General features: G+C 35.3%; 1 protein-coding gene across 2 annotated transcripts in view; it reads left to right on the forward strand.

The window, feature by feature from the left end:
• Positions 1–26,602, forward strand: part of GPHN (gephyrin) — a 422,394-nt gene that overhangs the window by 278,315 nt on the left and 117,477 nt on the right. The window contains exon 12 of one of the 2 annotated variants that reach the window (XM_079768794.1): positions 26,521–26,583. The exons of the other annotated variant lie outside the window; for it this stretch is intronic. Within the exon in view, the coding sequence (XP_079624920.1) occupies positions 26,521–26,583 (63 nt within the window). The remainder of the gene's footprint in view (positions 1–26,520; positions 26,584–26,602) is intronic. 2 annotated transcript variants of the gene reach the window in all.

Consider the following 26,602-nt stretch of genomic DNA (forward strand, 5'->3'; position numbering starts at 1 on the left):
TTATTCTTACTATGTTAAACCATAGCATAAATGGGTTTTCTGTTTTTATAAGCCATATTTATTAAAATAAGTATTATTAATAGACTTTGAATATTCTTTCCAAAGCAGGGGCACTGTTAAGTAGCTAACAGGAAAGAGTATATGTACCTCAAAATATGACTAGTAATTAAAAGGACTTTAATAGCCTATGAATTTTAAGGTCTTAGTTTGTTACTTTAGAAACATAACATTTCTACACTTTGTGCAGGCCAGTATTGTCAGCTTAATTCTCACCACAAAAATATTATCTCATAATGTTATGCAAAACAAAACAAAACAACAACAAATAGAAAGATCACAGTATCTAAAATACCAGGTAGTATATGCAGACCTTAGGCAGAATATCATATTTTGACTTTAAAATTTAAGAAAAAGCCTTGAAGGAATAGCATAGTTAAATCCATAGCCTCACAAAGTTTAAATTTGGTAGAATTACAACCAACTTCTCTAATTTTCTTTCTTTTGCAAGTTGCAGCTGTTACTGATTTTTTTCTCTTAAAACTGATTTTGTGGATAGTTAATGTCTTCTTGAAATATATAGTTGTAGTGAGAAGCAAAGTAATGAAAGACAAATGAATTATTTGTGATATCAGCAAAGACTTTTAAAAGAGAAGATTTATGTCATCTCATCACATTTTTCACAGGTCTTTTCTTAAATTCCCAGGATTATAATTCCCAGTGTAAAAAAGTATATATAACCCATTTCTTTCTGCCACTTCATCCAGGCAATTCTCCATTTCCCATGAGAGTGTATAAGAAGTCTACCATTGGCATCCATCATCTCCAATCACAGCCTACAGCATCTATCAGGGTATTACTTTCTCTGTGACAGCATGTGTGCAGGAGGGCTCTCAGGTTGGAAGGGGAACTGGCTTCAGGGGGATGGGATTGTGTATGCTGTGGCATTTGCTCCATAGCACTCAGCTCTTAAATGAACTCTGGCTTTATCAGGGTTTGTTTCTTTCGTTATGACACATGAGCTTTATTTATTTGTCATGAAGTGTGTTTCTCTTTTTGTCACTTGTGGTAGGTTTCTATATTTCACTCAATGCCACATATCTGTGGACTCTATAGGTGATATTCTGTTCAATTTATGATGCTATAAAGACTAATACCATGAAGAACTCCTTAGGCATTTTAATATGATAATCATCTGGACAGAAATAAACTTTTATAATTGTTTTTCTATTTCATCTTAAATTGGTAAATGACTATTTCACAAATGTTAGACCATAAGCCTTAATTATTAGAATTTCAGGGAATGTCCTCATGTTTTTTCATATGAAAGCCTCTTGATGGGACTGTTGCTTACATGCATTGTGTATTTTATAGCATCATTATGGAGGTAGCCAAATCTTTATGGCTCAGTCTCTTCTTTTCCTCACATTTACATCATGTTCACTTACCTCCACTACTGTAGAAATAACTTCTCCAAACCCTAATGCTTTACCAATTGCATGTCACTATCTTCAGTGGCATTCATAAGACTAAAAAATAATAAGCCTTGTTCAAAAATGAATCTATCCATGAGTTGTACAAGAAGAAGATAATTTCTAACCTTACCTGGATAATACTGCTCAGCAAATGTTACTCCATGTAATTGATAGCTCCTTGTAAAAAATACAATTCTCTTACTATGTGACAAGTCTGTTTTTGACATCTCACTTATTTTATCTTAATTAATCTTCACTACAGCTCTGTTTGGAAAAGATATTATTGTCATTCTCATTTTACAGATGAGTAGGCTCTGGCTCAAAAGGTTAGATATCATGCCAAAGTTATAAAAGCTGCCAAGTGAGTGGCAGGGGGGTTTTTCTTAAATACCATGGTTTCTACTGTTCAGGGGTTATTAAAAGTCATCAGCTCTCTGAATGTCATGTAGTAGTCTTATACTTTCACAGTATGTATTTCCTTAGTTTACGTTGATTATATAGTTTTGGATATTATTATAGGAGAGGATGTGGTTGTATAAGATAGAAAACTTTAAGGAAATGTTAGAAAGACATCCCTTTGTATAATTTATTATTTTTTTTGTACTTAGTTATTCAGCATATACTTACTGAGCTCCTATTATGCCTTACTCAAATGTAATTATCTGCTAGCTTATTTTTTTATCTATAGAATTGGCTTCACATTTAGAATGCATAAAAATATCATGAATATAATGAAATTAGTGTCTCAAGTTGTACACTATTGTTCATCGCTTCAAGCCACATGAAAAAAGGGAAAAACTCACCTTCCAGATATCTAACTAACCCTCAACTTGGTTCCAACAGTGTTTCAGCAGTGTTCATTTTTTAAAATACTTAGAAAAAATTGCTTCAGAATTTTCTTAGCCTAAACAAAAGCCAGACTTAGTACTATCTTCTGGATCGAAATAGTGCTATTTTCTGACATATATGGGTGGGCAAAAGTAGGTTTATAGTTGTGGGTACATGAAACAATTTATTCTTGTATTATTATTTATTAATTATTGATTATTTATTTGTATTACAACTGTAAACCTACTTTTTCCCACTCCTGTATTTGCAAAGCGGGAATATATACTATATATAAATCTTTAATGATTTGTAACAGTGTCTACACCAAAATAGTTAATAAACATATTTTAAACCTATCTTTAATGTGTTATATTTACCAGTAGCAAGATTGATTTAGATAATTTAAATTGCAGATAATAGACCTATATATTCAAGGAAGGGAGGGAGCAAGAGAGGGAGGGAAGGAAGAAAACTGGACTCTAAAGACTATAGCATTTCCTGTTTTAAAAGATAGGGCCATTTTTAACACACCAAACGGACCACAAACTGTTCAAAGTAGAAGAAACTGTAATACAATAAATATTCATAAAATGAATATTCTACACTGTCGGAATATTCTACACCTAATATTTCCTATTATATAAATTCTCACTTAGAAAATCTTTAAAAATTGATTTTCTGTTTATTTCAATCTATTTTCTGTAATGTCCCACTCTTTCCTTTCACGTTAATGTTTACTGTTTTCATTCTGTTTGTATATAATAGTTGGAAATTTGGAGACAGTTTAAAGAAATCTCTTAGAGATAGTAGCTTTTTATAACACTGCAACTGCTGCTAGCAAAGTTTCTTGACTCCTTCCTCACTTTTGAATTTTTAAAATGAATTGAAGTATATGAATTGTTTAGATCAAAATAAGAAAATTAAGTAAATAACTAAATCCAAATCGAAATAGAAATGAAAAAAGTCTATCAAATACTTATATGGAAATCCAGCTTTGTACAAATACAGATTAGTTTATCATCATGATGTTATCATTTTACAAATGAAATATATTAATTATAAATATAGTTAGAGCCCAAATAAATGTTGGCCATTATGGTAAGCACAAAAATGACATCTTGCTTGCATTCATACTTGTAGTTCCAGCTGCTCTTTGAATGTCTTTTTATGATGTCAATTCAGTATATCCAACTCTGCTGTCTAATTCACTTGTTTTTATCATGTTCTTAAAGTTTCCCAGCATAGAAATCTTTGTTGTTTTGACTCTTCTTTATTTTTCATCTCTGACAGTGTGTCATTAAATTTTGTCATTTTTGTTATTTCTTCCCTTAAATTATCTTCTTTTAATTCTTACTTCTAATACATATAATAAACTTCATAGTGTGCTCTACTTTCAAACCCTGGTTATAGTAAGATAAGTCGTGAACTTGGCATGTCTTATAGGAGGAACTCAAAAAATATCTGGGAAATGGTGAGTGCCTTAAACAAATAAATCATTGAACTTTTTTAAAGTTTATAAAGTTTCCACATCTGGATTTCAGGGAGAATTTATAGATAATTTATGTAAAATCTAATAGAGTACCTGGGACATAGTAAGCATTAAATAAATATGTTTCTCTTTTTTCCCCCCTCTAACTTGGATATTTAAAGCCCTAATAACCTCAGACTTGGATTACTAGAGTAGCTAAATAACTGGATTCTCTTTTTATAACCCTTCTTTTCTCTTATGTCAGGCTAATCTTCCCAAGGCCACTTTAATTCCTTTCAGCTCTCCAATCAAAAAAGCTATAATAGCCTACCTCTGAGTTATTATCAAGAGTAAATGCCTCTCTATCAAAGTCCTTCATACTTTGACTAGCCACTGTTTATCTAACACTAGAGGTCTGGCGCACAAAATTTGTGCACAGGTACAGTCCCTAGGCCTGGCCTGCGATCAGTGCCATCTTCCCAAGCTGCCCGCAGCTGGCCCCGCCCACCACCACCACCCACCCCCAGTTCCCCATTTGCTATCGGGTGATGGGGGGAGGGAGGGACCAAGAGGTCGGCTGTTCCCGCCTGCTCGCTGGCCCCGCCCTCACAGCGGGTGGCCATCAGGCGATTGGAGCCTGCTGGCCAGGGAAAGGGACCAAGAGGTGATCAGCGTGCCTCATAGTGACTGGTCCAGCAGTCGTTCTGGTCGTTCTGCCATTAGGGTCAATTTGCATATTACCCTTTTATTATATAGGATAGAGGCCTGGTGCATGGGTGGGGGCCAGCTGGCTTGCCCTTAAAAGTGCCCTGGATAGGGGTGGGGGGGGTCCCTGCTGGGGGGCGGGGCCGGCCTGGGCAAGGGGCCGAGGGCAGTTTGCAGGCTGGCCACGCCCCCGGCTTTGTCAGGAAGGACATACAGAAGACGTCCTATCTAATTAGCATATTATCCTTTTATTAGTATAGATTATTTTCTAAAAGTGACCATCTCCTCCAACTTTGCCCAGGACTTTCCAGATTTTGGCACTGAAACTACCACATCCTAACACTGAAAGTTCTACATACCAGGAACCCCCTCAATCCCAGGCAAACAAGGACAATTGGCCACTTACTCCTTATCATGTATCTACAATTCTAATCAAGGTGAACCTTCTTGTCATATTATGTTTCTTCCTTTTTATTGGCCATTATTAGAGGCCCAGTGCACAAAATTCATGCACGGGTAGGGTCCCTAGGCCTGGCCAGCGATCAGGGCCAATCTGTGGGGCAACCAGCAGGGTGATCAGGGGCCCCGGTTGCACCCGCCTTGGCCTGGCACTGCCCACTCACTGGCCCTACCCCCCGCCACTGCCAGTCGGGGCCTGCGGGCTGGGGGCAGCACCTGGGTTGCGCGTCTGCCCCCTGGTGGTCAGTGCACGTCATAGCGACAGGTCATTCCACCAGTTGTTCCACGGTTCGGTCAATTTGCATATTAAGGTTTTATATAGATAGATTTGTGCTATTCTTTCTTCCTCCATAACTCTAGCACATCTTCCTCCAGAAAACCTTCTCTACCAATTCCCATTCATCTCAAGGGAATTTAAGTTGTGCTTAAAGACAGTATTTTCCTATATTGCTTTTCCTCCTGTTTTTTTATTGTTGCTTACATGTTGGTGATCAACTTGATTCACTCTCAGATTCTCTGTTTCATTTCTCACTATATATCTGCTGTTTCCAACATATTAGCCTGAAGCCACATGTAGCCTTTAAATTTAAATTCACTAAAATAAAATAAAATTTAGTTTCTCCATTGCAGCAGTCACATTTCAAGTTCTTAATAGTCACTTGTTACTAGTGGCTACCATAGTACGAAGTATAGATATAGGATATTTTCATCATCACAAGAAGTTCTATTGGAACACAATGCTCTCTTCTGGGTTGATCTCATAATTAGCCATTATTATTACGATCATCACTGTCCATCATCATTATTCTACTTATATAGCATTTGCTTTGGTCAGGGATCATTCTAGGAACTTGGTTGGATAGAGACACTGACTTAGCTTCTTTTGGGTTTTATACTACCTTCCCCACACACAGCACACACAGTAAGCATTTAATAAACACATATTAACCAGATCCTGAGTTCAAACCCAGTCTCAAATATCCCATTCTGTATATTTCAAGTATGACTAAGATTTGCATGCATTTTTTAATTCCCTGAAGCATATGTTAATCTAGGTCAGCGATTTTTAATTAGTGTGCTGCAAGAGGTACACTGGCGTGCCACAAGAATTTTTAAAACCTGCAATACCTAACTATTTAGTCAAGGACACTGACCTCTTTTCCCTAAGATTGTCAATTTAAAAAAATAACAATAGCCAACACGATAATAGCCGTCGGTGTGAATGAATCAAAATTACACCTATTTTTTTGTCAGATCGGCAAATATATATATATTTTTTGTGTGTGTGCCGAATAATTTTAGTAATTAGTTTATGTGTGCCATGATGAAAAAGGTTGAACATCACTGTTCTAGGTCAGTGCTTCTAAAACATTTTAATTCTCCGTTGCCTGACTGGCTTTCCTACAGCATATTCTGATATTCCACTTTTTAAAATAACCAAGGTAGCTGGCCCAGCTACCTTGAGTATGGGCTTCATCAATATGAAATAGTTGTTCCAATCTCTACAACTCTTAATTCCTTATTGACCTTGGATGTAATAGGAGAGAAGGGAATCTTGAGCTACTGAATTGTCTTTCTCCCCTTATTGTTGAAACCTGAAGTTTACCTAGAGCAGTGCAGCTTTCTTCTCTGTGACCCCAATCAGTCTCCTTGACATCCTGTTTGAAAAACACTAGGGACTAAAAGTCCATGAAAAATCATGCTTTTATAAATTCAGATGGGAATCAGAATTGGTACACAAGCAAAAAAATAAAGAAAGCTGTTAAACCAATAGTAAGTATTTCTTAGCTCTCAACAAAATTGAAGTCAGAATCTAGTGTTATCGATTGACAAATAAGTCATATATATGCCTTTCATTGAAGCTGTTTTATAAAAAATGTTTTTATTGACTTTTAGAGAGGAACGGAGAGGAAGAGAGAGATAGAAGCATTGATAAGAGAAACATCATTGTTTGTTTGGATTGGCTGCCTCCTGCATGCCCGCAACTGAGGATTGAGCCTGCAACCCTGGCATGTGCCCTGACCAGAAATTGAACCAGCCACCTTTTGGTTCACAGGTCTACGTTCAACCACTGAGCAACACTAGCCAGCCAAAGCTTTGTTATTTATTACCAAGACACAAAGCGAGTATTGGTAGGCAATTTAAGTCTAAAGAAGGATCAGCATATAAATTCCCAGTGGCTTTTTTTTTTATTGCCCTCTATTCAATATTGAGGACAATTTACATCAAAGTGATTTTTACTCCTTACTGGGCTGATGACCATAATTCTCTTCTTTCATGTGCCCTTATACACCACAGCCTGCATTTTGTCTCCATGTCTCTTCTTCTTTCTTAATTAACCCAATTGTCTCTTCTATATGGGAGGTAGTATATGTATACTTGCACAGCTGCCTGCAAATTACAGAGCAGGAATACTAAGCAGCTCGTGGTCATACCCTGCTGTGGTTCATACCCATAGATTTACAGACACAGTTTTAGTTTATCACCAAACCTGGTCTATATTTTAAAGATTCAGAAAAGTATCTTCTTGACTATCAGCAATGTAAATTTTCTTTTACTTGTTCATGCAAACATGCATTTGAGTGCAATGAAATGTGTAGCCTGGACTTCAGCAAATAGAAATGTCAGTTTTCTCTGGTCAATATTTTCCCCCTTTCAAAATCACTTCCTTTTTCAACTAGGATTTCTCATCTAAACCACAGAATAAGTTATTTGTGTGACTATTTTTTCAAGCTCCTGTGAAGATGGTACCATTCTATATTCATAAAGGAGAAGCTAATTTATTACATACAGTGTATGTATAGTGCATCGGGCTTAATCCTCTTCCAGAGTTGAGAAACATATTAATTCTTTCTCTACTCTTAAGTAGTTCAGTATTTCTTGAGGCCAGTTGTCATTTAAAGCCATACTTAAAATTTCTTCTTTGTGAATTCTCCTTATTGCCATATTTTGAGGATACTAAAATACCTAAATAGCTTCATGCTTACCATGACAATTTTAAGATTTGAGAATATAAGGCATGTATTTATTTGAGAAGTTCTTTTTAATTATTTTTCTGAAAGAATCAAGATTAACCAGCTTCTCACCATATTCCAAAGATGTTCATGCTTTGGCAGTTATTAATATTTATTAGTTTTCTCACAGTCTTGAAGTAAATTTACGGAAGATGAATGCAGCATAATGCTTAAAAATTTTTGTATTTGGGCTAGATTTGAATTCCAGCACTGGATTTGAAACCCAACCCTGCCTCTTACTAGCTTTGCAATCTTAGGAAAGTTAACTTGTCTGCACTTCATTTTCCTATAAAATGGGAATAATACTTCCTTTTAAGGGTACTTTATGTATTTAATCACTTAATACTGCTTGAGACAGTGCCTGATATGTGTAAGTACTCAGTAAATATTTAGTAGAGGTACAAAGGTAAAGTTATGTTTAGTTTGAACTGTTGGACATAGTAGCTGCTACATTTGTCATGCAGTAAAATATGTTTTACAAATGGTTAGCCATGCTCTGACTGAAAAATCAAGTATTATTAACTTCACTATCAACTTGACCTAACTTAACGTGAACACTTGTACACATTCCTGCTTGCTTCTTTTTCCTAGTCATGGTCAAGTATGTTGAATATGCTATATATGAATATCTATTTCTTTTCATTTAGCCAGTTGACTATCTTTCCCAGATTTTCTCTTGTCTTTTTTCTCCAAAATCACTTTTCTGTTTAGTGTCTGTATTACTTAGCACACCCACACACCACTCCACTAAAGATTATAGCTAATAAGAATAGTACTTTTTATTATAATTGTTATTTCGGGGCAGGAAAATATTTTCCTTGACACTGTTATGGTCTCTGGTTGGGTCTGAAAATTAACCTTACAAAGATTAACAGGAGAGAACCACACAACATCATTTTTATAAATTTTGCATGACATAGGGGCCTTCATAACAAAATGAAGACCCAAAGAAATAGTTAAGCCTGTGTGTTTTTATGCTAGTTTTAATAATAAGTGGACATTCGTGGAAAAATAGGAGAGGGCAAAGAATATGAGCTAAGGGTAGTAAACGGGGGGAAACTTAGCAAGGCCTATTTGTTCTGATTCTTCTCAGTGCCCCCTCATCTTAGAGATAAGGATGCTCCCTTCCTCAGACATTAGGGAGAGCACCTCTCACTTAAAGGTCTTATGACCTGCTTTAGGGAAGAAGGGCAAGGGAGAGACAGAAAGACCTTCTTGCTTCTGCCATTTTCTTAAACTTCTTCTTTTTAAAATATTCAGTATGCCAAAGTGCCATATTTGGGGGTAGTATGTCCTGAACCCCATCATTATATTGTTCTTGAATTCCATTATATGTCACTAGAGGCCTGGCCTGCGCCCTCTCACAATCTGAGACCCCTTGGCGGATGTTGGAGAGGCAGTTTTGGCCCAATCCCCACAGGCCAGGCCGTGGGACCCCACTGGTGCACGAATCCATGCACCAGACCTCTAGTATGCATACTAGTATAAGATCTTTGGTTAATCTCTTCCCGCCCACTCCCCTCCCCCCTTCCCTCTGAGATTCATCAGTCTGTTCCATGGTTCCATGCCTGTGGTTTCCACTCCTGCGTAGAGCATCTGCCCCCTGGTGGTCAGTGCGCCTCATAGCGGCCAGTCAGCTGGTCTCTTAGGCTTTTATATATATACTAGAAGCCCGGTGCACGAAATTCGTGCACGGCGGGGGGTTGTCCCTCAGCCCAGTCTGTACCCTCTCCAATCTGGGACTCCTGGAGGGATGTCCGACTGCCCGTTTAGGCCCGATCCTACCAGGATCGGGCCTAAACGGGCAGTCGGACATCCCTCTCACAATCCAGGACTGCTGGCTCCCAACTGCTTGCCTGCCTGCCTTCCTGATTGCCCCTAACCGCTTCTGCCTGCCAGCCTGATCACCCCCTAACCACTCCGCTGCCAGCCTGGTTGATGCTTAACTGCTCCCCTGCTGGCCTGTTTGCCCCCAACTTCCCTCCTCTGCCGGCCTGGTAACCCCTAACTGCCCTCTCCTGCAGGGTTGATCACCTCCAACTGCCCTCCCTTGCAAGCCTGGTCCTTCTCAACTGCCCTCCCTTGCAGGCCGGGTGCCTCCCAACTGCCCTCTCCTGCTGGCCATCTTGTGGTGGCCATCTTGTGTCCACATGGGGGCAGGATCTTTGACCACATGGGGGCAGCTATATTGTGTGTTGCAGTGATGACCAATCTGTATATTATTGTTTTATTAGATAGGATAGAGGCCTGGTACAGGGGTGGGGGCCAGCTGGTTTGCCCTGAAGGGCGTCCGGGATCAGGGTGGGGTTCCCTTGGGGCATGGAGCGGCCTGAGCGAGGGGCCTGTGGTGGTTTGCAGGCCGGCCACACCCCTTGGCAACCCAAGGGGAGGCCCTGGTATCTGGAATTTATTTTCCTTCTACAATTGAAACTTTGTAGCCTGGAGCGGAGCCAAGCCTGCTGCTCTCTCCGGGGCAGCAGCCATCTCTGTGGCAGTTAATTCACCTTCTACAATTGAAACTTTGTAGCCTTAAGCAGGTGAGCCCGGCCAGGGTGTGCAGAAAACTTTGCTTCCCCTGTTGCCGCCGGCAACCCTGGCCTGCTCTCTCAAGCTCCATTCTGCCACCATTTGTTTGAATTTGTTTACCTTCTATAATTGAAACTTTGTAGCTTGAGTGGAGGCTTAGGCCTGCAACGGCTATGGAAAGCTTGGCTTCCTCTGTTACCTGGGAAACCTTGCTCACTGTGGCTGTAGCCATCTTGGATTGGGGTTAATTTGCATACTCGCCCTGATTGGCTGGTGGGCGTGGCTTGGCTGGTGGGCGTGGCTTATGTAGCGGAGTGATGGTTAATTTGCATATTACCATTTTATTAGAGAGGATAGATACTCTATAGGCACTTGCCTTATAAGTGGGGCAAAACATTTTGCCATGAAAATAACTTTATAAATAGTGACCAGATTTCTAGGCTAGCACTCAGAAGTTTATATTACCCTTAACAAGTTGAAATAGCACTATAGTTTAATTGAATTGAGGGTCAAAAAGATATGGATTAATACAGGGATTTATATACTATTTGTAACATTGTTTCTTGAGAAAATGCATATTAACCTCTAATAAAATCCAGCCTACTCCAAGGCATTTTTACCCTGACAAATTCTAAACAGCAACAGGTCTTACATTCTGTTTTCTTCCTCCAGCAGCTCAAATGGGACATCTTCCTTAGAATACTCATTATGGTGGAAGGGAAAGGGAGAGGGAAACTCTGGCAACTTGGGACAAGGATTTCTTCACAGCAGCATCAACCATTGTTGAATTAAATTATAAATTGGATATTTATATCAATGGTTTATACCTGTATAGTTAAATTTCAATAGGTTTTTATAGTGTGGTATTATTTCTAATACCTCTTCCTAATGAATGCTGATTTTTCTAACTTATTACATGCCTTCTGTGTCCTTAGTATCTTGTAAACAATATATAGGTATTTGAACTAACTGAGAAAGATAGATGTCTGACTCTGAATTAAAAGAGGTTATTTGTACTACCTGGTCTATTCGTGAGAAAGCTAATTTATCATGAATGTAGCAAACATGATTTCAATCCTGTTAAAGTATTAATAGTACCAGTTTAAAGGAATTTTATCTTGATTTTCCTCTGCTCATTTTGTTTTCTACATTAAGTTCAGTCAGAGTACCAAAATGCAGATTTACAAACAAAAAACAAAAAAACAAAAAAAACACATACTTTGAGGTAAAAGTTTGTAATGAATTTTTTTTAATCCTCACTTGAGGATATGTTTTTATTGATTTTAGAGAGAGAGGAAAGGAGAAGAGGGAGAGAGAAGAAACATCAGTGCGAGAGAGAAACATTGATTGGTTGCCTCCCTTATGACCCCGACCAGGGATTGAACCCACAGCCTAGATGTGTGCCCTGACTAGGAATTAAACATGAAACCTTTTGGTGTACAGGATGATACTCCAATCAACTAAGCCACCCAGCCAGGGCTGTAATGAATTTGATGTGCTAGGTGAATGTAAAAATTGAAATTGATATGATTGTGTGTTTTTTCTACTTGGTTATTTATACCTTGAGTTTTTCTAACATTACCAATAGGTTATGATTAATCAAGTATCTATTGGGCATCTCTACTACAGAGAAGATATTGCTTTATTAGTTATATAGAGAATGTAGTAAAAATTCTAAACGGGGCCTCACTTAAAGAATTTTACAAATTGGATATTGTCTGTATTTTTTAAAACAATCATATTCTATGTATTCAGGCTGAAAATTAAAGCTATTCAGTGTTAGCATCAAAAAAGGTCTATAGGAAAATCATCATTCTTGGGCCCTGTGTTCACAAAATAGTCATGGGGGAGTTATTTTATAATTCACCAAATTATTGTCAAGTCCCAAAAAAGAACTTGCTTAGGGCAGATTTTCCTAGAATAGATTTGAGATCTTGAGGCCTTATTATATAACTTTTAAAATGCCATAATATTTCTTTAGGCCATATTTTTTTCTATACTGAGATGGTGTCAATTATTCTAACTTGATGGAAAGCCTTATTTAATTTATTTGCCAAGTGCAGACCTCTGTGGAAAGGAAAGATAAAGGCAAAGCATGATATTATTATTTATTAACTTTACTTATTGGAGGAGAATGCAAATTTTCACCCTTCAAATGTTCTTCTCTGCTCTAAGTTACCAAATACATTTGAGTGGTATATGAGAAATTGAGAAAGAACTCAGCAAACATCATAGGTCAGAATGAATAGCATATACAAGAGAGATATAATCTACAAAAAGGAATTTGAGAAATGTATTTTGAGTCCACTCAATTCACTATAAGGGCATATTTTGAATTCTATGGAATTCATTTTAAGCATACTAGTAGTCTTTCCCATGTGTTATGTAATAAATGTTTCCTACCCTACTTTACAATTGTGGCTGTCATTCTCCAATGTACATTAATCTGTAATGTTTACATTCTTAATAATAGTGTTATGCCTATTCAAAAGATTTTCAATTCTATCTTTTTGAATCTAAGACAGAATTTTTATTTTATGCTCATTTTTCTTATTTTTTTAATTTTTAAATTAGTGATGAGAGAGAGAGAGAAAGAGAGAGAGAGAGAGAGAGAGAGAGAGATTTGTTGTTCCACTTATTTATGTATTCATCAGTTGCTTCTTACATGTGCCCTGGTTGGAGATCAAACCTGCAACCTTGGCATATGAGAACAACACTCTAACCAACTGAGCTAACCAGCCAGAAATAGTATTTTATTCTCATTTTTTACAAGAATTACAGAATTAAAAATTATAGAGAAGTGTTGAGGGGGTTTCCCCAAGGTACCCTATCATCATCAAGAGGCTACACTAGAAATAAAAAATGGAGAATGTCATTTTAATGTCCTTTCCATTCGCTTTGAAAAGTTCAACTTGTATATGATGTCAGAGTATTTTATAGGTATGCTCATTTTTATCATACTGACTTCTCTTTAGCTTAAATATTTTGTGGACCCAAACTCATGTTTAGTTTGTAAGTGAGATATTTTATATGCAGGAGTAAATATCAGTGCATAGAATGATAAATTGAAATCACATACAGCCTTTGAAATGTAAGTGCTTTTCACTTAATTTTCATGTGACTTGTTACTACAGAAAGCAAAGGATTATGAAACATAATAAAGTTATTATATAAAATAAGATTATTTATAATAAAACAGTTGGCTCTGTATTATACATAGTGAAACTAATATTGAATATATCCCTTGGAATTGAGAGTGGTATGTTAATACTCAAATGTTTTGCATTTTAAGAAAGAAAAAGAGGAAGGATGGAGGGAAAGGAGAAGATAGGGAAAAAGGAAACAAGCGTTGGTTTTTCATTCCACTTTCTGCTTCAGTATTTAAAAAATAAATCACTTATTCTAATTTCTCCTACCAAATAGTTGAGACCATGAGTAGCAACTTAAAGAACAAGGGTGAATTCAGAAAGACCTTAAAGATATTTTTGGAATCGAGTTCCATGAAACCCTGAATGAAATTCAGATTCACATGAACTTTTATAGCCATAGTTTTAAATTATATTAGCAGTTTTCCTTGTCCTATTTCTAAGTTTGCCTTAGGATAAGAACAGAAGAGTCTATTTTTTAAATTTTGTCCATGCCATTCTGCGCTCAATATTGCCTAGAGTCATAAAAATTGGGCTTGATGCTTTTATTTTCCCCCCGTCTTTGGCAACTTGCTGCTATATCAACACACAGCATGTAAATCTAATTCTGTTTGGGCTGCCATGCCTAGCTGTTTTTGATGAGAAGTATGGCATGAGCTAACACATGGCTCATTGAGAAGACTGTTGTGTATGTATCTAACTGAAAGAAAAATTCCTATAGCAATCTAGTCCTTTGAATTTAGTATTGAAGCTGCAGTAATAGATGATGGGCTTCTATACAGTGCTTGACAGAGAAGGGAATTCCCCAAGAATAAAAGTGGGCACTGAGGTAAAAATGGTCTTCTGCAGTCAGATGCTGCTAAATTAGTCACTGGTACTTCGCAGTTGTGTTGGTAGGCATCCCTCAAAGAATGCACATGAGTGGGAGAGTATGAAAGAGAAAAAAGGAGGCTTGAAAGAGATGTATGAGGAAATGTTGAGTCAGTCTTCAAGCTCAAATATTTGACTCAGAGTCTGAAGTAATTGAGTCAAATTAACACTGACTTTGTCTTATCAAATTTCCCAGCCCAATCATACAGCTTTAAATATATCAAACATGTTTTAACTCCTTTATAGCCATAACAGTACCAATCTGTTTTTTAACCATTTGTACACCATAAGCGTCTATAGACACAAGCAGCGGACCTTTTTAAATTAAATTCAAAATATTGCAGCAGTTAACTGGTTAAACAAACTTTATAATTGCCTTTGATATTTTAACTTTGTATTAGAAGCATTGATTTAACTATCATGTGATCAATACCCTTCATTAATTCCAGTAAGTAGTCATCTTATTTCATGTATGCATTTTTTGTTTACTAAAAAATAAATAAACTAGATGCTGTTTTTCCAAGTGAAAAAAAAAATTCCTGTTTTCCTTTCACTTTAAAGTTTTATCTAGAAAAGATAGGAAGAAAATGAATGTTCCTGAAATTGGGCATTTAATCTTTATATTCCTAAATCATTTTTATGAACATGAATTATTATTACGTTGCTTAATTTATATCAGGATATTCCCAAAGCAAATCAATGTGGGTACAAGTAATTGAACCACACAACTGTCAATTACTCCAGTCTTTGATATATAGGCTAATGAAATTTAAACAAACAAAAAATATTCTGACCAGAAGCTCAGAATTTTCTAAATGACCTCCATTAGCTCATTTCCCTTTATATATAGCAAGTTTGTCTGTACTATCCCTGGTTCGTCTATTTTAGAGCCATGTAGCACATTTTAAGAGTTCAAAAGACACTTCAAGCCCAGCCGGTGTGGCTCAGTGATTGAGTGCCAACCTATGAACCAGGGGGTAACTGTTAGATTCCTGGGTTTCGGGCTCAATCTCCAGTAGTGGATGTGCAGGAGGCAGCTGATCAATGATTCATCATTGATGTTTCTATCTCTCCCTTCCTCTCTGAAATCAATGAAAATATGTGGGGTTTTTTTTTTTAAAGACAAGTCAAAATAATATTGTGTTATTCATTCAACCTCAACTACCGCCATATATATATAGCAAGGGTCTCTATAGACATTCTCACTGTTACAGGTCAGTGATTGTAGCATTTCTAAAGAGTTCTTGGGCATATATAAGTACCACTGTTTCAGTCCATCAATATCACTATCCTTTCATTTGCAATTACCTAACTTCTAGATATAACTGAGCTCTGTTTCAAGGCTTTGTTCTGAAATATTCCCCACCTAGAATTATCTACTTGTTCTTTATTGAGTCATTTATCCTGGTAGATGTAGCTATACTATGTCATTGCTTTAATGTTTGAAGTCACTTTGGCTTTCTTTTAAATATCCCATCCACAAAGAGAAATGTTGCTATTGCTTTTAAGTCATGATGTGGTTCAAAATACCTGTTATTACTCTGACACACACCTTTTAAAATTTTATAAGCTATGTCTTTTGACTCTGGCCTATTACTTGAAAAGAAAATGTCAGATCACAGATGATATTGGTATTTTAAGGTTGAAATAAGAAGTAGAAAGAGGAAAATAACATAGAAGAATCCCTGTTCTGTTATTTATTCCCTAATTTACATTCACCCATTTTCTTACTGCAGTTCCCTACACTTCACTCTTTTCTGTGCCATTCTTTCCTGTGTGTATATGTGTTTTTAATAGAAATGACCTATCTTTATATCTCTACCTGTTCTTTATTTTCCTTTCCTTTTTCTATAAATAACCCAACCCATCTCAGCCAGTGATAAAGAGTATGAACTTTAATAATTGTTTAAATGAATATGTGTATCTCAGTTTGCTATAAAGAAACAAAATGGGATGAACGTAGCTGCTTTAGTATTTAAATATGGAAAAGAATAAATAACAGCCATATACTGTTCCTATATTCTAGGCCAGCTATCTCACAGGAATATGGGACAGATAATCTGAAAGAAACTAGCATGAATTAATTAGGTATAATATTTATACCTGTAAAAATTTTAAGTCATGTAGTGGCCCTGTGAAAATACTATTTATGAAAAGAATATATGTGCCTTTTTCAGCTTAGTTGAGTTAAAACATAATTCTAATGAGTTTAGGGTTACAGATTTGTAAAGCCAGTTAATTTCAAAATTGTTCTATGACTATAGACTGTAAAATAATCCTAAATATTTTATTGTAGATGTATATACAGGGAAAGGACTGAGGAAGAAGGTATTGATGGCTCAGAATAAATCTATCAACAATTGAGTGAGACTGATTTGAGCAAATAAAATAATGGTCAATCTATACTATACTAAGAGGTTTGAATTTTTAAAAAAATTTTTAAATCAAATGTATCATTTTCAATAGCAGTTTCTATTTTTCTTTCATTTTCAATAATGTTTGGCTTGTTTTTCACATATTCAGTAAAGAATATGGATAAGCAAGAGAAAAAATAACCTTTGAACTTCCCCATGTTAAATGCTGTTGACATTTAATGCAAAGAAATAATAGGATGGTGTATTGAGGAGAGTAGAAAGGAAATTCTATTGAGACTGTAAAGTAGATAAAGAATAAAGAAGCATATATAGAAGGAATAATTATCTTTTAAGAATTCCCTATGTAGAAAGTTTTAAGAACAATTAGTATATAAGAGATTTAGGAGTTGGAAAACTCTGGTGGATGTGTTTCTGCAGTTTGACCTGATTTGTATTCCTTATGCAATAAATGAGCAATGAAAGGAATAGCAAAGCTCCCTGAAGCAACCCTGAGAAGAATAAAGGGAGTAAATTGGTGAATGGCAAAACAGTCAAGCACAGTGGTAACAATTGAACAGCATTCTCAGTTCAATATATACTTAGCCAAGGGGGGAAAATACATGGTTTGAAAACATTGGCATTCTGTTTGTTTATAGAATAAAGAAGGCAAAAGAATATCGAGGTGATCCCAAACTCTGAATTTGAGAAATCTAAGCTAAAGGGTTTCTTGATATCCACAGCCTCACTTAAATATCCTTTGGTGAATCAGTTCCCTTTTTTCTCTTTTTTGTTACAGTTCTCATTTTTTAATGAAATACTCTAAATATATAACAAAGAATAAATAACAAACACCCATATGCTGACCACCTAGATTTAACAAATAATAATGTTTATTATAATGTCTTTAGATCTTTTAACATTTTAGAAAAGTTATGACAAAGCTCAAGTTCCCTCTGCATAGAATGTAATTATAGAACAATAATACATTATATGTTAGAAAATTAGAAATATGTTCTTTCTACATGTGTGGCATATATTGACCCTGCATTTGAATGATACTGTATTTTCAGGATCCCTTTTGCTTCTGTGATACCTTGATATATTCCTGCTTATATTTATTTTTAAAATACTTACTTAGTAGCATGATTTGAAGGATTTTGGATATACGCTGATGGAAAGAGAATACACACACACAAATACTGTATGGGTATATGTGCTAAATACAGGGGTGAGTTATATGAATGTGAACTTACACTGGTATGAAGGAGCAGAACTAGTAATGTAGATGGAGCAAAGGCATATTTTTGTAAGGTAATTAAAGTGGTTTAAAACAACTTATACTACCTGTAAGTCTAAATTTAACAATGTTCTAATAAAGAATACCCCTTCTAATTCACTTCTTCCTACACATGACTATTTAGCTTTTTCTTTTAAAAAAAAAGTATCTAAAATAAAACTTCATCCTGAAAATATAACCCCTAATTACATAGCAATATTCTACCCTTCTAGACTATGTGGCTGTTCTAATAATCAAATTGACGTAATATAGATTAATAGGAGAAAAACAAATATTTAATTTTGTGCATATGGGAGTTCCATAAAGATATGAAACCAACATCAAGTCAGGTATTTTAGGCTTATATGCCTTCCTGAGCCAAGGTATGGAATGGGGACCTGAGGCTTCAAATGGTAGGAGGTAATTCACAAGACAATAAGAATAGCAGATGTTTGGTAATTAGATGTTTGCCCTGCCATACAGATAGATTATTCAAATGAAAGTTACCTCTGGTAACAGCTGTCTCTCTCTCTGAGCCAGCCTCCTCTCCCCCTCATCAAATTTTTTTAGGTAGGTAAAGGAGAGGTAAAAGTTTTTCTTGAGTCTGCTGGGTCTTGATTGCCTCAACTCCAAATAATCCATATGCTAGAGGAGAACTTTTTGGGGTGGCATATTTTGCTCCTCTTCCCTACTTTACTGTGAGATCTGAAGCCAGTAACAATCCTTGCTTTTTCATCTCTAGAATGGATATAAACTTCTTTGTAAAATAATCAGTTATTCATCTGAAGATTGAGAAATAGTGTTATGAATAATCAAAATCCCTATTAGTAAAAAAATATTTTATTTAGCTTTGTTTTATTTATACAACTAGGTAGTATATTTTCCTCCTATTTATCATATTCAACATTAAAATTCTCAGGACAAACATCAACTCAAAAATATTGTTATTACCAAGGGGAAATCAGCCAGAGATTACATATTTTCTAGAGGTGATTGATAGTGGCTCAATTTATAAGTAAAGCTTTACATAGGAAATACACTAAGAATATTCATCATTGATGTTCATATTCATATTTCCTTGAGAACTGGTGAAAACCAGTTTTATTCTTAGTAATGTTCTACATATTATACTGTTCTCTTTAGGAATAAGGAACTCACCAAGTTATCTATACAGCACCATAAATAGACTTTTGATTTACAATGAAAAATATAATCCACTTCAACAACTCTGTGCCTGTTAAAGTTCTGACTTACTTTAGAAGAGGTCAATCCTGAAAACAAAAAGAATTCTTCACATTTACCCCAGACTTAAGAAAGCTCAGGGGAATTTAAGACTATAATAATTTATACAACCACTAATAGACCTGCGCACGAATCTGTGCGCCAGTAGCTCTCTGCCACCCTCCTGTAGCTCTCCGCCCACTGCCCCACCCTCCTATAGCTCCCTCCGCTGCCCCTCATAGCTTGCTGCCCTGCCCCCTCCTGTAGCTCTCCGCCTCCTGCTTGCTTGCTGCCCCGCCCCCTCCTGTAGCTCTCCGCTGCCCACTTGTAGCTCACTGCCCCACCCTCCTGCTGATCCGTGATCCAGTCGTTATACGGTCAGTCATTACGCCTCACGGCGTAACGAATAATTAGCATATTCCTCTCTTATTATATAAGATGTGGAAAATGTTTAAGAATAATCCTCTGGAAAAGATTTACAAAATTGTATTGCTTATAAATATTGTCTGTGCACCTTCAAAGACTTACATTATCTATCTATATATATATATATATATATATATATATATATATATATATATGGCTAATATGCTAAGTGTCCTTCCTACCTTCTGGGTAATGATGTCACATACAACGCCAGGCTTCTTCTCCCTAGCGACGACTAGCCTCCTTACAGTTTCTTCAGCCCAGGAATATGACTTGCTTTTTAGCCAGGTGCAAATACTTTACACTGTAACCAAATGTCCGTGAAGCATTTTCCCGTGCCTCATCTCATTTGATCCTCACAGAAGTCCTGGAGTAGGTAGATAGGAGACTTGGTGGAATCCTCTTTTCTTTTCATTAGCCAGAAAACAGATTTAGAAAGTTTAGAAACTTGACCCGACTGAAAAGAAGTAAGAAATGGTGGACCTTGAAAATGATTTCAGGTTTTCTCACTGCGCAGAATATAGTCAAACACTGCTGCACTTAAATATTTTACCCTTTGTTCTCCCTGTGTGATCTATAATAATAATCTGCTTCATGTTGATATTTACTGCTGTGTTGCTGACAATTACCTGAAAGAGAAGTTGGGGTGCTTCACTGGGCTGGAAAAAGTTTAGCTAAATCAGAAAGCAGGTCTAATTAAGCAAGTTCTATATCTATAAAAGGCTAAGTTGACACACACATGCACGATACATATAAAGCTCTCACTGGCACCAATCACATGCGTGTGTTTCCATCTGTTATTGTCAATCATGCATTAATTGACACTTCCATTATAGAGAAAGGGCAAATAGCGATATTAAAATATTTCTTCTAATTAATTTTATTTCAACATGCACAAATTTGTGCACTGGGCCACTAGTACATAGATAATAGAATTGTTGCTCTCTATCTGTGATCAACACATGACTAAGAGTTCAAAGAATAATTAACTATAGAAGTGTGTGTGTGTGTGTGTGTGTGTGTGTGTACGTTTACATTTGGTTAGAGAGTTTTAAATGTGATGACTGTTAAATGATTATTCCATTTAATTATTTACCTAAACCAATGGAAAAAGAGCAAGTAAACAGATTTTCCTTTTGTAATATATTTTTTATTGATTTCAGAGAGGAAGGAAGAGGGAGAGAGAGGTAGAAATATCAATGATGAAAGAGAATCATTGATTGGCTGCCTCCTGCATGCCCCCTACTTGGGATGAATAGAGATAGAAAAGATTCTTAGAGCTACAAAATTCTAGACATAAAAGGAAGCTTGGAAATTATCTAGTCCTCAGTTTTTTAACCTTTGTTTTTCCCCTGGACCTATTTGCAAATCTGGCAAAGTCTACACTCCTCTTTTCAAAAAAAAATATTTTAAATATATATAAATATATAGAATTACAAAGAGAACTAATTGAAATCATTATCAAAATATGTATAAAATAAGTTATGATTTATCCATTAGACAATAAAACCTAAACAATAAGTAATTAGACTACTGTAATTTGAAATCTTGATGAATATGACAATATTTTAAGATAGTCATAATAATTCAAAGCAATAGGTTCTGCTAATATTATTGTGGCTTATCACCTATGCTCATAATGAAAGAAAATACTAAAATTTATTTAGTTTGATGAATATAAAAATTATAAATTTTTTTCTTTATTCCAGTGAATGGACCTCCCTGACAAATATCCACAGATTCTCTCAAGGGGTCCATCAACCTCAATTCAAAACCCTGGAAATATCCTCATTTTGCAGTTGAGGAAACTAAGTTCCATAGAAATGAGGTAACTTAGCTAAAATCATACAAAACAAAAGCAAATTAATCCTTGCAGAGATAGCCTTAGACCTTAGCTCAGCCTTTTTTGAACTATAGTCTAGAAAATGGCCATTATATTGTCACTGATTCGTGGCATAATCTGAAGCAAATTCTTTATTCTCATTGTGCCTCAGATTCTATCAACATACATAAGGATAATAACAATAACATAGATCTGTATTGCTCTTTTTCATCTATAGTAGTTTCACCTTCACATACATTATCCTACTTAATTTTCCCCCATTTTATGGATTAGTAAAATAAATCTTTGAGGTGTTGATTATTGAGTCTAAGGCCATACAGCTAGGAAAAGGAAAAATCAATATTAGAAACCATACCTGTTACCATGCTGCCTTTCATGTCATAAATAAACCAAAAACTTTAGTTCTGTAGTTGCATTTGTGTTGTGATATCATAAATCTAATTGAACACAAATGAGTTGTTATTAGGACTAGATGAGCCCAATACTTGTATCCGAATTTATAGATAAAGTGATGAATGAATGGAACTATGGAATAGAGTATTTCTAGACCAATTATCCATTTTTGTTATAAGAAGTGGGAAAAGAAAGAAATAGAATTTAAGAATCTGTGATTGTAGTATTGGCTTAATTTGTTTAAATCAAACCTTTCTGGTTTGGGGTAGGCTAAAAAGGCAAATAGTCTGAGTAAATGCCAAGGAGGTTCTTTTTTTTTATCATCTTAAGTTTTATTTTTATGAATAAATGGCATTCAATAAAGTTTGTGCTTTTATAGACAGATTACTCTTAAATAAATTTAACAAGATAGAAAAATTTAAAATGAAATTTTTATAATCTCTAATTCTACTGACCTGACTGTATGAGATATAGAATATCCTGTTCTCTTAGAAAATAAGGAATCTTCTTAACCTGAACTGAAAATTTTGGTATAGGATAACTTTTAATGGACTCCAATAAACCTAAGTAATAATAATAGTAATGTGTTTTCCAAACTTTTAAGATCATTCTGTACGTTACCCATATCTTTTTTAGATATAATTCACATAATTTTCATATTATATCTCTTGATGTTAGCAGACCCAAATAAGTAAAAACTATTTTTAAGTTAGTACAGGAATGGCTATGATCATACTGATGAGAAATCATTTTTAATCTGCTGAGATTAGAAAAACTATAATTACTACAAAATATACAAATACTCAAATATGGCTAATATTTACTGTGTATAAAGTACTATGTTTGACATAGTAGAAAGAGAATATACTGAGAATTAAAGTTAAATCCTTTCTCTCTACAACCTACAGTATATTTAGGGACCCACATCAATAATTTGCATTTTTTCTAATGAGCTGATATAACCCTATGGGAACTCTTATAATAGAAGTTCAGATAAGATGCTTTAAGAGTTTAGGTAAACCTAAAACCAGATTGTGGTGATAGTTGTACAGCCATATAAATTTCTTAAAAGTCATAAAACTAAAATGAGTGAATTTTAGTATACCTAAGATGAGTGAATTTTATGGTAGGTAAATTTTATCTCAATAAGGCTATTAAAAGAGTTTAGGGAAAGAAGAAATTGTTTCTGATTAAAGAACTTGGAGAATATTTTTTACACCTGGTACAATTTAGGCTGGATCTTAGAGGACAAGTAGTATTTAGATTAGAAACTAAGCAACAGGATATTCCAGAGAGAATAAACAGCTTTTCTAAGGTCTAAGAGTTCAAAAGTACAAGGAATATTCTAGAGGAGTTAGTTCAGACTTTGCTCCATGCCTTTGATTATATGGCTTGTATTCCTACCAGTACATATGGCCAAATGACTTTGACATTTCCAAAAAGTTTTGGTCAATTCCTATTGAAAAACATTTTTCTTTCTTTGAGTTAAAAATAAGTATTTGCCTCCATGTTGAGCTGATGAGGAAGTTACAATTAGAAGGTGTATAATTACAGTATTTCACAATTATCAGTGGCTCCACTGATAGCAACTCTTGACATTTGTTTCCACCTTTATAGCTAAAATCACTGATACCTGCATTATCTCCTGTGAGCCCCATAGTCTTTATTTTCCCCAAGAGGAAACAAATTAAAGGAGGACCCAGAGCCTAAAATAATAAAGACATGCTAACAGAAGGGTAAACATATTCTGACCTGCTAAGAATAGGATGAGGGAGAGAGAAAATGGTAATATAAGTAAATGATCTTTGAACAATTAAAAATCTGCTAACTAAATTGCATGCCACATATGACTCAAAACTCATACAAAAAAATAAAATAGGTGAAGTTAACTACTGTCATCAATTACAGATAAGCAAATTTGCATTTTTTTCTAATGAGCTGATATAACCCTATTACTGGCCCATATTTTATTGACAGTAGAGAAAAGTACATAGGAAAGTTAGCAACAATTTCTAAATAGGTGGGTTTTTTTTTTTTGCTTTTTAAAATGTAAGAAGATTACAATTTAAATTAGGTGTTTCAAAAAATTGCCATAGAATTTCTCAGATTATATGAGTGGGCAGATATACAGAAGCTTAATTTCTAATTTTAAATATGACTGCTGACCAGTAAAATTATGCTAAATATAGAAAGAAAGGGCTTTCTTAATGACCCTCAAAGATGACTTCATTTGTTCTTGACTTTAACCCCATTTGACCAACTGCTCAGATTTTTCAATGAGTCATATTGTATTGATTAATTTATTCCACCTGTTTACAGGGGAAAAAATACAAATTAGCCTGGTGAGCAGCAAAATAGAGACAAGTTTTTAAGAAACCTAAGTTGTGTTAACCTGCAATCAAATGTAATCTTCATTTTAATATTTATACATCTTTATGTTGTTATGAGCCTATGCTTAACGTGGATTTTATTTATTTGTTTCTCTCCTCCCTCACTTCTGTGAAATGCAGAAAGGAAAGGGTGTTTGTTATTCTTACATTTATACCCCACTAACTGGTGTTACACATCTGGCTTCCACTGGAGAGCCCCTGACATCGCAGGGAACGGTGATCAAAATTCCACACACTAGCTTCATGCTGGGGGCTCGTAGCTACTGCAGCATTGAAGAGGGCCTTTTCCTGGCTTCTTTAAAATAAGCATGGAGATGGGATGGTTTAAGGGAAGAACACCTCTCAAGGCACATGACCACTGCTGCGCTTCTGTGTGTCCTGCTTTCTTCATAACAGCTTGGCACTACATTCTTTCCCTGTATCTTAGTGGGCTTGTGTGTGTACGAGTGGGATGGGGGTGGGGGTGGGGCATTGTCAGTAGATGGTTATACATCATGCATGCAATGTTAGAGTGATGTGCCTTCCCTTATGTGTCACAGATTAAATCTTCTGTGTTCCTGAGAGACTGGGCCGTCTCTCTCTTATTGGTGTGAGATTCGTGTTTTGATGTTTACACCCTCAATTGTTCGTCATGTTGCATTAAACATAATTTGAAATGTTCTCCTATAAGAGTTAGCTTTTCATGTTGGGCTGAAAAAGTCTTCATTTCTGTGTAGCAATTCATGTTATTATAACCTATGGCTTTCAATTGTACCTCCCATAATGAAGAGCTGACTTTAAACACTGTGCTATTCTTGTTATGACCTAAGCATAAGGTAAGTCACTTCTCTAACTGTATCTAAAGATTGTGGTTGTTTGTTAAGTTTTTCTCAGTTTTGTTTAAAGCATTTTCACTTTTTCCCTTACCATTTATTGCGTGCTCTCCCCCCTTTTGTTTTCTGTTTCATGGCTTTAAGATTTGTTAATGGGCAATGTGATCTTCAGCAAAATTATATTACACATGTTGAAATTAATTAAATGAATTATTTGATGTCTGAAAGCAGTCTTGATTAGTAAATGAATAACTATATTTTCAGTGAGTCTCTTGTACATTTCATTTCCTCCATTGACTTTAATATAATATACTGTTTCTACACCATTATTGTAGTTTTGACTCCAGTTGAAAAGGAACTTCATTGTCAACACAATAAAGTCAGATGTTAATCCAATAGAATAAAGTAATAGATAATACAATACCATGTTTTTCATTTTTAATCCTTAACAAATTTGTATTAGGGCAAAATATTGGTTTTATTTAGTTTTTCAAACTTTATTTTTCTCCATTGAGTAAAAATCCAGGGTAAGATAAAAAAAAATAAACCATAAAACTTGAGACAGACCTGTGTTACCTTCTTTAGAGTTCATATGTGTGAGAATAAGAACAATAGTTGTTTCTCAACTTTATTCTTTCAAGTAAATTCCATTTCATTGTGAGTTAAGTAAAATCTTTATATTGGAATTTTATAAAATAAATAGATAAAGATGACCAGTTTAATGGTACAAGAGAGAGGGGCATCTGCTACATGCATAAATATTATTACATTTTTAAAATTATTTCCCTCAATGTTTTTACATACATACTCAAAATCACTAAAGTTTATGTAATTGTTGATTTTAAAAGTGATCTCCTTCAAGTCTGGGTCAAATAGCCAATGTAACATAAATGAGAAAACGTTGCTAATACTGCTGTTGGCAATTTGTGAACCTAAATAAATAACTCAGACTCACGGAATTGAATTGTTTTCATCATCCAAATTTCTCTCCCAAAACTATTTAAAAAAATAGTTCTAAAATGAGGTACTACAAAGCAAGACAGGGTTATTTATTAAATTTACTCTATGAATGAACCTTTTTAAGTTTTTAGGCCACCTATGGAAGGGACACGGTGTTCTTTTATTGTTGTTTTGGTTTGGGTTTGTTTTTTGTTTTGTTTTGTTTTTTGTTTGGTTTTGGTAAAGCCGGATAGTTCTTCACCACCATTTTCATTTAGACATTATATAAACCTGTTGAAACATTTGATGAGAAGATTTGAACTACTCATCTGAACTGCTCTGTTCACTATAAATCTCTTGTTTCTATCCATACACTAGCTCCACTCTAGATTGGAAGGGCTTAAAGATGAACTCTGGAGGAATAGAGGCTACGACTTAAGAGTAACTATTACTGATCAAA

This window comes from Cnephaeus nilssonii (assembly GCF_951640355.1).
Source record: "Cnephaeus nilssonii genome assembly, chromosome: 4".
NCBI classification, from domain to species: Eukaryota; Metazoa; Chordata; class Mammalia; order Chiroptera; family Vespertilionidae; genus Cnephaeus; species Cnephaeus nilssonii.